Here is a 15,798-nt window from a genome sequence, read left to right as displayed (position 1 = left end):
GAGCAGTTCCATTTGAATTCGAATGTCGGTTTACTTTTGTATTTTTTGATTTGGCTGAAATTTGGCATATGCTTTCTTTATACCCAAAAATGCCTATTGCATCATCGGTTCGCCATATTTACCCTAGAGTTACTTTTAAGAAGGGCCTAAGAAAAAAAGCCTTAGAAATTTTCAAAAAAATAAAACTCAGAAACTATTTGTCTGATCGGTTTGGTGTCTTCCGCAAAGTTTTAGGTTATTGTTGGAACTATCTGGAAAAAATATACACTGTAAAAAAATATTGTATTTTTTTTTTATTTCGAAAACAAAGCATTCAAAGCATCAAAACATTTACTCAAAATTCGTTTTTTTGATTTTTTTTTATATTTTGAAGTAGACAAAAAATGGAGTTTTTTGCACAGTGGGTCAAGGTGGAGAAATCATGGACAAAAAAGTTATGATTTTTTTTAAAAAAGGTTGATTTTTCAATATGGTCTAAATAAACTTTTTGAATGCTTTTCGACCCGATTTTATGAAAGTACGCAAAATTTGCAACAAGAAAGGTATATGAGATTTGCTAATTGCTACCGTTTCCGAGATACAGCGATTTTAAAATTAAATTTACTGAAAATTCACAACACAAAAAGAATATTTTTTTTCTGAAAGCATTTTATTTCATGTTCATGATTTGTATTTCAGTGTTCAATTCCTGGAATCGGTTGTAGGCCTCTCGTAATGTGGTAGTCATGAGCCTTTTCTGAACAGCTTGGCGTTTTCCGTCCTTCCTAATTGTTACATAATCACGCTGACCAGGCTTTGCTCGACTGGTTTCATCATCCTCGTAAAATTGCATAACCGCGTGCTTGATATTTTCATCCAGTCCAGTGGTTGCCCTTAGACCAATAGTAGAATGCACGCCGCTTTTGTTCAGTAATTGTTTTGCTTCCGTTGCCGTGTATGGGTTGTATCAAATTTGTTCTTAATTGTCTCGGCTTTCCATGATTTAGGCAATACAGTTAAGAGTTGAAATTGCTCTGCCCTTGTCGTCCCTTCACTTGTAAATTTTACTTTGAGCTGCTCAATTATTTCATTCGTCGGTTCTATTTTCATCCAATTTAGCTTCCATAGATGTTTTGTCTAATGCTGTTGACTATCTCGTGATATTTTTTCGTGACATATTTAGTATAACTAATTTTTGTCTTATCGATCGGCGCTACGAGTATACTTGATATTGACTCATTGAAAATATCGATATTCACTTTTTGGATGTATTCAGGGAAGTTGGAATCCGTTGTCTCAATCGATGTTGCTGACGTTGCTTCTAATGTCTCCTTACTAGAAACATTCAAGTTGGAGTTCGTTGATTCCATTGAAGTTGCTGACGTTGCTTCCAATGACTCCTGACTAGGAATATTCATATTGGAATCCGTTGACTGTATTGAAGTTGCTGATGCTTCTATTGTTTCCTTTTCCATGCAAACATCTTCCTCTTCACTACTTGATAAATCATCACTGCTTGTAAACAACACGAATCGCAAATTTTAAATTGTTTATTTAGCTGCTTTTCATCTGCGAATCCTAGTTTAACTAATTTGGCAAGTAATATCCGAGAGATTTCGGTAACTTTTTGAACACTTTTTTGAAAACACATTTACACAACCTTTGTTGATGGTGTTCATTTTATACTTCATTGTTCTAAGCTATCTTTTACTTTTCACATGATTATCACTTGCTTGTTTATCACTTGCCTGTGTCTTTGCTGCATCATCTCTGTTTTATACCAACATGGGTACTTGAATCAACTATTAGGTACGTTTCTGTCCGACCACAAAAACGTGCTTTACTTCAAGAAAACATCAGGTATATTTGTGTGAGACAGAATTTGGGCTCAGGCGGCACGTTCCCCTACAAATGGGAGATTTGTGCCAGGGCACAATTTTTTAATTCGCCTCATACCATAAAAAATTACCAAATCAATATTTTTTCAAACATTTTAGTCAAAAATTATCTGCTCTTTCAGACAATGAACAAATTTCTAGGCTTATGAGCCTCGAAAAACATTCGAAAATGACAGAAAATTGAAAATTATTTCATAATTTTGTATTAAAATCGCTGTATTTTTAAAACGGTAAAAGTTAGCCTGATTTTCCCTTATTCCTTTTTTGTTGTAAATTTTGCGTACTTTTAAAAAATCGAGTTGAAAACCATTTAAAAAGTTTATTATGACCATTTTAAAAAAATCACCTTTTTTAAAAAATCATAACTTTTTTGTCCATGATTTCTCCAGATTTTTGAGAAAATGATTTTTAAGCTTTATTTTCGAAATATAAAAATTACAACATTTTTTTTGCAGTGCATATTTTTTTCCAGATAGTCCCAACCTAAAACTTTGCGGAAGACACCAAACTGATCGGACAAACCGTTTCTAAGTTATAATTTTTTGAAAATTATTAAGGAATATTTTCTTAGGCCCTTCTTAATAGTAAGGCTAGAGTCAAAATGGCGAACCGATAATGCAAAAAGGCATTTTTGGACAAAAACAAGGCATGTGCAAAATTTCATCCAAATCAAAAAATATAAAAATGAAATTTGTGAAAAAAGTCGTCATTTTCTGTGGAACCGCTCAAGAATTTAAAATTAATTGCTGCTAAAAAGCTGACTCATGTGCCACCATAAAACGAGTCGTGCTACAAGATCGTCCGAAATACTTTTCCGCAGCTGTCCCAACAAAACTTTTTAGATTTCTATCTAGAAATCGCCCGGAGATGTCGAGAGGAGCAAAAGCGGGTGGAGATGGATTTCAACGCCAAAAGTTTTCGATTCTGCAGGCCCAACTGGAGGACGATGATGGCAGCAGTCGCAGCAGCAAAACTCGTCAATCGTCACACGGCAGTTCGCAGAGAACTCACGACTGGGTTCAGAGCCAGGTAATCCAGACTGCGTGAAGTATCACCGAATCCCAAACAATTCCCATGATCACTCAGTCCTGGACTGGCACAATTCCCAAGGAGTTTCCAGCAGTGAACAATGTCATGGATGAATCAATTGCGCTTGCCATGCAGTCGTTGTCCATCAATCCGGTGGACCGAGTGGAACCGAACGCACCACCAACGGACAGCACCTCTTTCGCTCCAACACGTAGCTAGCCTATCTGCAGGCCCGAAACAAGGAGAAAGCTGCTGTAATAAATAGCGCGACTGATTGCTTTGGGGGTGCAGGTGGATTCACAACGTTTTCCACGGATCACCAAGCGCTCCCGACTGCACCCAACTTTTCCATCTCACTGCAGGCCTTCCGGTGCAAAGCTACACCAATGCTGTCCCCACGATTCTCATCGGGTTGGACAACTCGTTCGTGATGGCAACCCGGAAAAGCAGAGAAGGACCCGAGGGTCCTTTTTCCAATACCTTATACAAGCACTGTCACACTTTCTTAGAACCAACCTCCCTAATGATGGACGTCATTTTTGAATGATTCTTTAGGCGAGTCCCGATGAGCTAGCCACCCAGAAAGCCGAACAAAGTACGACTGGTGTGGGATGCGGCTGCCAAATTTCAAGGCGAGTTGTTCAATTCCGTCCTTCTCGCTGGTTATGATCTTCTCGTTCCGCTGCCGGCAGTATTAATCTCGTTTTGGTAGTTCGAGGTGGCCATCAGTACGAATATATGCGAGATGTTCCACCAGATCGTGATAAGACCAGAGGATCGGTCGGCTCAGTTCCTTTGGAGGGATGATCCGTCCAAACCTTTCGACGTCTTCGTGATGGACGTAGCCACGTTTGGCTCCACCTGTTCTTTATATGCGGCCCAGTATGTGAAAAATCGGAATGCCGAGGACTTTGCCGAACAGTTCCCACGAGCAGCAGAAACGATTACAAAGCATCTTTATGTGGATGATTTTCTGTGCAGTGTCCACACGGCGAATGATGCAGAGGAACTAGCCGAGCAGGTGAGGCTCGTGCACTCGAAGGCTGGATTCACCATTCGCAATTGGCTTTCGAATTCACCCAACGTTCTCACACGGGTCGAGGAACAACAAACAGAATCACCGAAGAAACTTCTGATCGATAGGTCGACCGCCTACGAACGTGTCCTGGGCATGATCTGGAAGCCAGAACATGATGTGTTTGTCTTCCAAGGTGTGTTCCGGGAAGAACTTCAAGAACTTCCGACGAAAAGGGAAGTTTTGCGTGTCGTAATGAGCGTCATCGACCCCATCAGACTAGTAGCTGTTTTTGTCATCCACGGAAAGATGCTCGTGCAGCACATCTGCCGCTCTGGACTTGGGACAAGGGTATACCAGCCACACTGCTTGAGCAATGGAAGCAATGGATCAAGTTGTTACATCAACTGGATAATGTCGAAATTCTGCGTTGCTACTTTCCTGGCTACTCTCCTGAAGACTACCGTGTCGTGAAGCTGCACATTTTCGTGGACGCATTCGAAGAAGCCTTTGCTGTAGTAGCGTACTTCCGCATCGTTAAAGGATCCAGAGTTCGATGTTCCCTGGTGTCAGCGAAGACAAAAGTTGCGCCTTTGAAGCTGCTGTCCATACAAAGGCTGGAGCTATCGGCAGCCGTTCTCGGTACAAGGTTATCGAAATCCGTAGCTGGAAATCACAAAATCCCTATTAGCCGAAGTCTTTTAGAGCGATTCGTGCACCTTCCTCTCCTGCTTGTGATCGGATCCCAGAAAATATCAACAGTTCGTCGCATTCAGACTAACAGAAATCCACTATCTAACACAGGTCAACGAATGGCGGTGGGTACCACCCCGCTTGAACGTGGTGGACGAAGCCACAAAGTGGGACAAAGGCCCCAACATCACCTTCGACAGCCGCTGGTTCCAAGGTCCGACGTTCTTGTAAAATATATAAATCATAACAATTGATTAGACAGTACATTTAATCTATTGTTTATTTAAGTCAAAAAATCCCCCTAAGCTTATATTCTCCGACATCCGACAACGAAAAATAGATTTGGAAATCGTATAGCTATCGGCGCCCAGAAATCAGCCCCATTATTTTCAATTTTGTACAGGTCAAATCGAAAACGCTAATCCCTCCAGGCATTAGAGATGGTATTCCTCGCATCGAACCACCCATAAACCGAAAGCTGTTCTGCCGTTTGCCTGTGCAGTTAAATCACCCAAATCAAGTGGGCGCGGTAAATGGCTGGGCATGGCGTACCATTGGTACCTCGCGTACCTGCAGGAATAAAATAGACCCCTTTGTGCGGTCCTTAGCCTCTTGCCCAGCAACTCCTATCCCTACCTCCTCGTGGTACTGGCCGGGGTACGAGTAACCTTGGGGAAGATCGGGTAACCAACCCCCGGTGGGAACTTTGGTCGTATGCTGACAGGGAAGGGGGGGTTTGCTTTTGCAAACCTGGAGCGTCTGTACTCCACGTTAGGAGCGGCTCACAACAGCGTCTGTACCCCATGTCAGGGGCGGCTGATCATCGTCCGAGTGCCAGAGAAGGACTCTAAGCTAAACTGCGCACTATGGCCCTCCGAACATTTAGGGGGAATGGTCCTCCGGAAATCTAGGGGGTTGGTGTCAGGCCCTGCGAGCCAGCCGTAAAAACACATCAGCACAGGAACGTCAACGAGAGAATACGGACCGGAACAATCGGCAAAGACCACAGCGACGAAAATGGACTAGCGATTGGAAACTCGGTACGTGGAACTGCAAATCTCTCAACTTCATTGGAAGTACTCGCATACTCTCCGATGTACTGAAGACCCGCGGTTTCGACATCGTAGCGCTGCAGGAGGTGTGCTGGACAGGAGCATTGGTGCGAACGTTTAGAGGTAATCATACCATCTACCAGAGCTGCGGCAACACACGCGAGCTGGGAACAGCTTTTATAGTGATGGGTGATATGCAAAGGCGCGTGATCGGGTGGTGGCCGATCAATGAACGAATGTGCAAGTTAAGAATCAAAGGCCGATTCTTTAACTTTAGCATAATCAACGTGCATAGTCCACACTCCGGAAGCACTGATGATGACAAGGACGCATTTTACGCGCAGCTCGAACGCGAGTACGACCGCTGCCCAAGCCACGACGTCAAGATCATCATAGGAGATTTGAACGCTCAGGTTGGCCAGGAGGAGGAGTTCAGACCGACGATTGGAAAGTTCAGCGCCCACCGGCTGACGAACGAGAACGGCCTACGACTGATAGATTTTGCCGCCTCCAAGAACATGGCCATTCGTAGCACCTATTTCCAGCACAGCCTCCCGTATCGGTACACCTGGAGATCACCTCAGCAGACAGAATCGCAAATCGACCACGTTTTGATCGATGGACGGCACTTCTCCGACATAACCGACGTCAGAACCTATCGTGGCGCCAACATTGACTCCGACCACTACCTGGAGATGGTGAAACTGCGCCCAAAACTATCCGTCATCAACAATGTACGGTACCGACGCCCGCCCCGGTACAATCTCGAGCGGCTGAAACAACCGGATGTCGCCAATGCGTACGCGCAGCATCTTGAGGCAGCGTTGCCGGATGAGGGCGAGCTCGATAGGGCCCCTCTTGAGGACTGCTGGAGGACAGTCAAAGCAGCCATTAACGACGCTGCCGAAAGCGTTGTCGGATACGTGGAACGGAGCTCAAGAAACGATTGGTTCGACGAGGAGTGCCAAGAGGTTTTAGAGGAGAAGAATGCAGCGCGGGCTGCAATGCTGCAGCATGGTACGCGGCAAAACGTGGAACGATACAGACTGAAGCGGAAACAGCAAACCCGCCTATTCCGGGACAAAAAGCGCCGCCTGGAAGAGGTGGAATGCCAAGAGATGGAGTTGCTGTACCGTTCTCAAGAAACGCGGAAGTTCTATCAGAAGCTCAACACATCCCGCAAAGGCTTCGTGCCGCGAGCTGAGATGTGCCGGGATAAGGATGGGAGCATCTTGACGAACGGACGCGAGGTGATCGAAAGGTGGAAGCAGCACTACGATGAACACCTGAATGGCGCAGAGAACACAGGCACAGAAGGTCAGGACAGCGAAGGCGATGGCTACGTCAGCACAGCGGACAGTGGAAATCAACCAGCTCCCACGATGGGGGAAGTTAAGGATGCCATTCAACAGCTCAAGAACAACAAAGCCGCTGGCAAGGATGGTATCGGAGCTGAACTCATCAAGATGGGCCCGGACAGGTTGGCCGCTTGTCTGCATCGGCTGATAGTCAGAATCTGGGAAACGGAACAGCTACCGGAGGAGTGGAAGCAAGGCGTTATATGCCCTATCTACAAAAAGGGCGACAAACTGGAGTGTGAAAATTATCGTGCAATCACCATCCTAAACGCCGCCTACAAAGTGCTATCCCAGATTCTCTTCCGTCGTCTATCACCTATAGCAAACGAGTTCGTGGGAAGGTATCAAGCAGGTTTCATCGACGGCCGCTCGACAACGGACCAGATCTTTTCCGTGCGGCAAATCCTCCAGAAATGCCGTGAGTACCAGGTCCCTACACACCATTTGTTCATCGATTTCAAGGCGGCATACGATAGTATCGACCGCATAGAGCTATGGAAAATCATGGACGAGAACAGCTTTCCCGGGAAGCTCACAAGATTGATCAGAGCAACGATGGACGGTGTGCAAAACTGCGTGAAGATCTCGGGCGAACACTCCAGTTCGTTCGAGTCTTGGCGGGGACTACGACAGGGCGACGGACTTTCGTGCCTGTTGTTCAATATTGCGCTTGAAGGTGTCATGCGGAGAGCCGGACTTAACAGTCGAGGCACGATTTTCACGAGATCCGGACAATTTGTTTGCTTCGCGGACGACATGGATATTATTGGGAGAAAATTTGAAACGGTGGCAGATTTGTTCACCCGCCTGAAACGCGAAGCAACAAGAGTCGGGCTAATGGTGAATGCGTCGAAAACAAAGTACATGCTGGTTGGCGGAACTGAGCGCGACAGGGCCCGCCTAGGAAGCAGTGTTACGATAGACGGGGATACCTTCGAGGTGGTGGACGAGTTCGTCTACCTCGGATCCTTGTTGACGGCTGACAACAATGTTAGTCGGGAAATACGGAGGCGCATCATCAGCGGAAGTCGTGCCTACTATGGGCTCCAGAAGAAACTGCGGTCAAGAAAGATTCACCCCCGCACCAAATGCACGATGTACAAAACGCTCATAAGACCGGTAGTCCTCTATGGGCATGAGGCGTGGACTATGCTCGAGGAGGACTTGCAAGCTCTTGGGGTTTTCGAACGTCGAGTGCTAAGGACGATCTTCGGTGGCGTGCAGGACAACGGCGTGTGGCGGCGAAGGATGAACCACGAGCTCGCTCAACTCTACGGCGAACCCAGTATCGTGAAGGTAGCTAAAGCTGGAAGGATACGCTGGGCAGGGCATGTTGCAAGAATGCCGGACAACAACCCTGTAAAGATGGTGTTCGCCACGAATCCGGTCGGAACAAGAAGGCGTGGGGCGCAGCGAGCTAGGTGGATTGACCAGGTACACCAGGACCTGGAGAGCGTGGGTCACAGTCGAGGATGGAGAGAAGCGGCCATGAACCGAGGGAATTGGCGAAATATTGTTGGCGAGGCTTTATCAAGATAATTGATGTAAAGCCAAATAAGTAAGTAAGTAAGTAGGTAGCTTCCCTTCCAACATACATATACTTACACTTGATGCTGAGTGTGATCTCGTTGCTCACGGTCTCGCCTTCGGTGTTGAGGGCTCCGCACTGGTAAGACCCGCTCGAGCTCCTGCTCACTTTCTGTATCACCAGACTTTGGCCCGTGCGTACGATTTTCATCGTCGAAGAGTTCTGAGGTAGTTGCACTCCCTGCAAAATCGAGAAGGATGAGAAGGTAGTAGAGTTAAACTTTGCCGCATTGGATGGGTGTGATGGAGGATGATAACGATTACAGGGCTGGTAGCACGTTCCTTTTTAGAGACATGGGCACTATATGTTAAGTCTCTAAAAATAAAAATAGTTACTCTTTAGAGGCTTGCAATGAAAGGGCCTTTTGTTAACCATGATGTTCTCTAAAGTTATTATTTTCTTTTTTTTGCAGGGATTTTTTAATGCGATTTAATGCGTGATTTTGGTTAATTAATGCTCTTCAATTTGTTGTATACAGATATGGGGGCTATGTCAAAGCATTTTGAATTCTTCTCGAGTTTGATTTCCAAAATTGCTTTACAGGAATTACAATTGAAGCTGTTGACTAAATTATATGGCAGTGCGCTAGACGTCATTGTAAAATCTTAAAAAATACAACGAGACCGGTAAGGTACTGGCTGATTCATAGAGTTCTTCAATATAAACATTTCAAAACTCCTATCAAACATATTCGTCATTGTACGGAGAGTGTGAAGTGTCAGTTGTGATGCGAATGTCAATATTTCGAGGTCTCTTTTTTGTGAGGTCTCTGAACTTCCTAATTTTGAGACAATCAGTCGCTACCAGCTCTGCGACTATAACTAGAAACGTGCATCGGATTTAGCAGGGGGTAAATGTGATGCTCCCCATCGAGATCTGGTGAACGGCAACAATGACTGCTTGCTAAATGGAGTTTCGATGGAAATCGGGTGGAAATGGTACGGAATCTGCCACAAGTTATGATAATTTGTTTTAATTGGCATGTTCTCGGTTTTATGAGATAGTCAAATTGTTGTGGGATGCGGAATTTCCAGTTCGTAAAATTTAATGAGAAAATTATGTACTTTTCGTGACAAAATGGTATTTGCCAATAAAATGATTCTATCAGTAGCCCCTCGCAGCTATTGGCGTAGTGATGGTGAGATTTTGCCGAGGTAATTGGCCAATTGTTGCACCACAAACAACAGTCAGGTCTCGTATTAGACACATGTTCTGAAATCCGTTTTATATGACACCCAGGACTAGTCAATTTGGGGGTGTTGTTGAATATTTCGTATACGTTGAGCTGAAATAGAAATTTTACAAGGTATGTGGAAAACTGACGTTCGGATAAACAATATTCAGGGAAAAGTAGCACAAACCTTCTTTTTTTAAAGAGCATTATGATGACTGCTGTCCAACTGCAGTTTAGTTCGATATGGGTTGACCAACTACCCAGACAACCAAAATGTACGTATAACGAAATCACCTGGAGGCTTTGTATGTGCAACATTTCACTTATAAGATGTCGCGAAAAGGCCTTCTACGTACAAAAGTGGAGGCGATATGCGTGCATACATTATGTGATGAATAATAACATACAATGCGAGTGTATAAATTTTCTACCGAACTAACCTGTGATCTTATCCGACTTAACTTATGATAACAAATGTTGATTTGACAGCTGCTACGGAGTGATCCGATTTTGTTTGTACGAGTGTACGAGACGAAACAAAATGTACACGTGAACTCAGAAAAGAAGTGTTTTATGCGAGGAAGGTCATCAATCTGACGAGTTTATCCACGGTGTTTTGCGGGTTTGATGTAATTAGTATGAATAAACGAGTTGTAACATGAACTTTCTTGCGATTTCTGGTTGTCTGGGTACAACATGACGATCATTGGACAAGAAAATCATAAGCAAAACATATTAAAACCCAGTTGGGGGACGTATCTACCCATAGGTTTGCACTTACGGATCAATCACCCCAGACAACCAGAAATCGCATGAAAGATCACGTTTTAACTCGTTTATTCGTACTAATTACATCAAACCCGCAAAACACTGTGGATAAACTCGTCAGATTGATGAGTTTCCTCGCATAAAACACTTTTTTCTGAGTTCATTTGTACAATTTGCTTCGTCCCGTACACTCGTACAAAGTAAGTCGAATCAATTCGTAGCAACTGTCAAATCAACATTTGTTTTCATTAGTTAAGTCGCATAAGATCACAGGTTAGTTCGGTAGAATATGTATACACTCGCAATGTATGTTATTATTCATCACATAATATATGCATGCATATCGCCTCCACTCTTGTACGTAGAAAGCCTTTTCGCGACATCTTATAAGCGAAATTTTGCACATACAAAGCCTCCAGGTGATGTCGTTATACGTACATTTTGGTTGTCTGGGACGTAGGTGAACCATATAAATTATGGAATCCCTTCTTCTAGGTGATGAATCAGCCTATATAGGGAAACTAGAGAATTGAACAAACACACGACGCCTTATTGGACTACGTTTATGGGAGACTCGACTGTATAGCGTTTGGTGAGCGCAATCTACCCTCCTATCATGTTATTGTAAGATAGAGGAAGGTGGTAGAATTGAACTTATCTGAGGAACGTGTTACATGGAATTAATGTAGAGATAATTGAATCAACGTTAAAGCCAACAGTAATTATGTTGATGGCGTTGATGATGTCGATGATAATCCTCATCATAAGCCCTCGTAATAGCAATTGTTCCATTCACACCTCGCCCAAAGGATTCAGTTACTCACATTATGTGACCAGGCAAGCCGCCGCCAGGCAGGATTCGATCGTATCTTGCATTCAAAGTAGATATCGTCTCCCTCTTTGATGTCGTCGATGGAAAGCGTCGAGCCTAGCTCCAGGTTTACTTGCGGGGGATCTGAAACAAAGACGAGAGAGAGATTTAGTGCCGATTCGCCGCTCATGGCCAATCATCACCCGGACTACTCACGGTTCTGTAACGAGTACCCGGAAACCATTTACCCGAAAATTATTTTACCCGAATGTGACACATATTCGAATACCCAAATATCATTGACCGAATGGAACAATTACCTCAACCCCGCTCCCTCAACAACGAGTAGTCGCATAAGAATTTACGTGATAAGTGATAAGGTCACGTGATGAATAAAATCGTTTGATTGATGAGTTTTTGCACATCTTCCGAGTTTATCAGTGCATTTTCTTCTGTTCCGTAATTTAAAACACGTAAGCTTATCACATAATTACGGTTGCTTGAACAGTTGAGTGACGAAAAATTTGAAATTTTTGCTCCCCTATGCCTAAACGATTTGTTTTATGGTAAATAACATCCTCCTAAAGTTTGAAATGATTCGGAAGAAATTTGACTGTGCACACGCCGTTTGAAGTTTATACGGAGATTACTATAGAAAATGCCAACTTTTTGATCCGGCCGAATCCGTTATGCAGCCCAAAGACGCTCAGACGGTTTTACCAACATTGACTTCGCCCCTAAGTTACTTCAAAGGTTCCTCTACAAATTATTGTGGATTTCTTCCACTCTTTCCTTCAAAGATTTATTCGAAAAAATCCTCAAGTAATTTTTTCAGTTATTCTTCAGGGCTTACTGCATGGCTGCCACCTAGAATTCCTCCAGAGATTGTTATTACATTTTTTTCAAAGATTTCTTCAGGAATTCTTCTAGAAGTTAGTTCCAAGGGTTCCATCACGCTTTACCCAGTAATCACTTCATGAATTCTTTCAGATACTTCCCAAGGGATTTCTCAAGAAGTTCATCTTCAGAAATTCTCCCAAGGATTTAACCATTTTTCTTTCATAAATTTCACCAGTGTATCCTCCAAAGATTCTTCTTTGTATATCTGAAGGGACCCTACGAAGCATTCAATAATCTAAAATAAATTTTCTCCGAGGATTCCTGAAGGAATATATCCATCAATTCTGTCCAGTATTACTTGAAGGATTTTTTCCAAGGACTCTTCCAGCAATTACCGTAGATAATCCTTGAGGAACTCCTTCAGGGATTTATTTAAAAGTTCTTCCAGAAATGTATTAGGAAATCCCTCCAGGAAATTCTATGGGAATTTCTCCATGAATTTGTTTGGTGATACCTCCAAGGATTTATCAAAACAAAGTATTCGTGAATTGTTTTCAGAAATACCTGAAGGCATTCAGAGTAATGTTTGTTTTGATCATCTGAGTAAATATAAATTAACTCCCCCCTAGAGTAATTTCTGATAATCCTGGAGCAAAGTCCTAGTAACACCTTTGCAGTATTTTATGGTTGAACTTCTGACGAAACTCTGGTAGATTTTTCTGGTGGAAATTCAAGCCAAATTCTGGTGTTGTTCCCAGTGTTATCCTTCGAAGAACTTCTTGTGAAATTCCTTAAAAAACTTCTTTCGCAAAAAATTACAGGTGAAATCATTAGAGAAAATACTGGTGATGTTTATGAAGGAATAACTAGTGGAATCTTTATAGAAAATTGTGGTCAAATCGCATCAGGAAACTCCTGATGAAATCACTTGAAGAACTCCTAATAGAATCGCTATAGGAACTCCTGATGAAATCACTGGAGGAATTCCTGATAAGATTCCTGATAGAAATCCTGATAGAATACCTAGAGAAATTCCATATGATATCCCTAGAAGAAGTCCTGATGAAATTCCTCAGGGAAATCTGGAGGAAGAAATGCTAGGTAAAATCGCTGAAGGAACTCTTGATAGAATCCTTATTGGAATTCCTGATAGAATCCCTGGAGGAACTCTCGATGAAATCCTTGGGGGAATATAAAGATATTGTTGAAGGAACACCTGATGCTGGAACTCCTTTAAGAATCCCTGATGCAATCCCAAGAAGAACTCTGATGGAAGCCCTAAAAGTATTCCTGATAGTATCCTTATAGGAACTCCTGATTGAATCCTAGGAGGAATTTCTAAAGATATTCTTGAAGGATCTCCTGATCATTAGAGGGCCTCCTTTTGGAATCCCTTTAGGAACTCCTGATGAAATCCCTGGATGAATTCCTGATAAGTTTTCAGATAGAACTCCTGACAGAATCCCTAGAGAACCTGATAATATTCCTAGAAAAAATATTGATGGAATTCCTCGAGGAACACCTGATTTAATCTCTAAGAATTCCTGGTGAAATCTCGAAAGGAACTCTTGATGGAATCCCTGGAGGAACTTCTGATGAAATCCCCAGAAGAACTCTGATGAAAGCCCTAAATGTACTCCTGATAGAATCCCTATAGGAACTCCTGATGATATCCTTGAGGGAACTCCTGACAGAGTCCATGGAAAAAATCAAGGTGGAGTCTCTGGAATATCTTCTGACAGAATTCCTGGAGAAACTTCTGATGAAATCATTAGATGAGTTTTAGGTGCAATCCCTGAAAGAAGTCCTGATCGAATCTCTAGAAGAATTCCAGATAGAGTCCCTGAAAGAAATCCTTATGGAATCCCTAGACGAACATCTGATGAAATCCCCAGAAGAACTTTTGATGGAATTCCTAGAATAAATTCCGATGGAATCCGTAGAGAAACTTCCGATGGAATCCCTATAGAAATTTCCAGAGAATATCCAAGAGGGACTCTTGATAAAAACCCAGAAGGAACTCCTGAATGAATCCTTCGTGGAACTTGTGATTGAATCTTTAGAGAAAGTTGTGTTTGATCCTTCGACCTTGACGCTTGCTCCTGCGGGGGCCGGCGATGAGGGCAGGATCAAACATGTCGCGCGTCGGTCGAGTGAAAGTGAAAAAGTAAGAGGTTGTTTCCGAGATACGACCGCCAAGTTCACGTTGGATAACGTTAGTTTCTTCTATTTCTTGGCTTGAGACCGTCACGGACCTATGAAAGATTTCTACTGTTAAAAATCCAATCAATTTTCACAATATTTGTTGCATGTCAATTCTGACCTATTATGGACATTTTGTGTTATTATTTGTTTGGTTCGGTTAACACTTCAACACCGATAGAATCGGTCGATGGAAGAAGAGGCATGAGCGGTAACACTTGCTCCCCAAACAAATATTCCGGTTGAACGGTAGGTTCACGCATGATCCACTAAGATTGGTTGATTTAGTGGGTTCCAAAGCCAGTTTGGATTAAGGTACTTCTCCATGAAGTCCGCGAACTCCATATTCTCCTCTTTGCTCAAATCGATGTTAAAGTTGCATGTCAAGATGATTGTCATGATCTCCTTTTGATACTCGAAGAAGTTCCGCTTTGTCGTGGTATCCGGGGAAATGTAGAAGCATATATGCGATCCCAGAGTTCGGCCGTCATGGTCCTGCAGGAAGCGAGTGGCCTAACTGATCGGTTTGTTTGAGGATACCAACCTGTGCGCGATCCACGCCAAGCGTGTCAGCATCATGCCAAAGGACATCCAGCTGACTCGTCGTATCCGTGGAGAACGCGCTTAAATTGAATTGCAGCACAATTTCAAACAAAACGGCCCTCTTCAGGGTCACAACAATGCTTTCGACGTAAAAAAAGTTACAACCAGAGACATTTAATCTATTACTATTAATTGATTAATTCATTTATTTATTTGGATGATTAGTTTTCAACGGAGGTAAATCACAAACAAATTTCTACCAAGGTTCCCGTCTCTCAGGTCGGGCGGCGGTAGCATTTTTGCAGTCTTCTCTGCGTGCGTATTTCGATTCGATCGACAAATTTCTTACCAAATCAAAACATCAACAAAGCTGTTGCTGATTAGTTTTAGTTCATTGTTTGACAAGTTGATACTCTGATCGCTCTAGCATGCATTTACATATAGATAGCGACGACGACAACGGCATTATTCAAAGTAAATAAAGTTTGTAAGGATGCTTAAACTATATCCCGAGCCCGATTTCATCTTCTACTCGTACCAATTAGCTCATACGGTTAAAATAATTAAATTTCTGTTAGATTCTTCTTCTTCTTACTGGCGTTACGTCCCCACTGGGACAGAGCCTGCTTCTCAGCTTAGTGTTAGATAGGTATCAGGGATTTCCTTAGGAAGTTGCTTACATCTGGGAGGGAGAAACCGATAAGAAATTTATGTACGTCAAGGTGAGCCGAGATTCTGCTGCCACGAACTGTCACTATGATCCCCATTGGCGTAGGAACAGGGGGGGCAGGGGGCCAGGCCCCCTCCAGAACCATCCAGCCCCCCCCAGAAATTTTGGATGATAATAT

At 43.2% G+C, this 15,798-nt stretch overlaps 1 protein-coding gene across 6 annotated transcripts in view; it reads right to left on the bottom strand.

Annotated features, from left to right (window-relative positions):
- The window catches only part of LOC5572620 (protein turtle homolog A), a 339,330-nt gene that overhangs the window by 16,689 nt on the left and 306,843 nt on the right, over positions 1 to 15,798 (bottom strand). For all 6 annotated transcript variants that reach the window (XM_021845978.1, XM_021845977.1, XM_021845982.1 and 3 more), the window contains 2 exons: positions 11,379 to 11,509; positions 8,630 to 8,792 (listed from right to left, as the gene is read on the bottom strand). In XM_021845978.1, coding sequence (XP_021701670.1) covers positions 8,630 to 8,792; positions 11,379 to 11,509 — 294 coding nt within the window. The remainder of the gene's footprint in view (positions 1 to 8,629; positions 8,793 to 11,378; positions 11,510 to 15,798) is intronic.

Source organism: Aedes aegypti, chromosome 2 (assembly GCF_002204515.2).
Source record: "Aedes aegypti strain LVP_AGWG chromosome 2, AaegL5.0 Primary Assembly, whole genome shotgun sequence".
Taxonomy (NCBI): Eukaryota; Metazoa; Arthropoda; class Insecta; order Diptera; family Culicidae; genus Aedes; species Aedes aegypti.
This window is presented reverse-complemented; position numbering and strand designations above follow the sequence as displayed.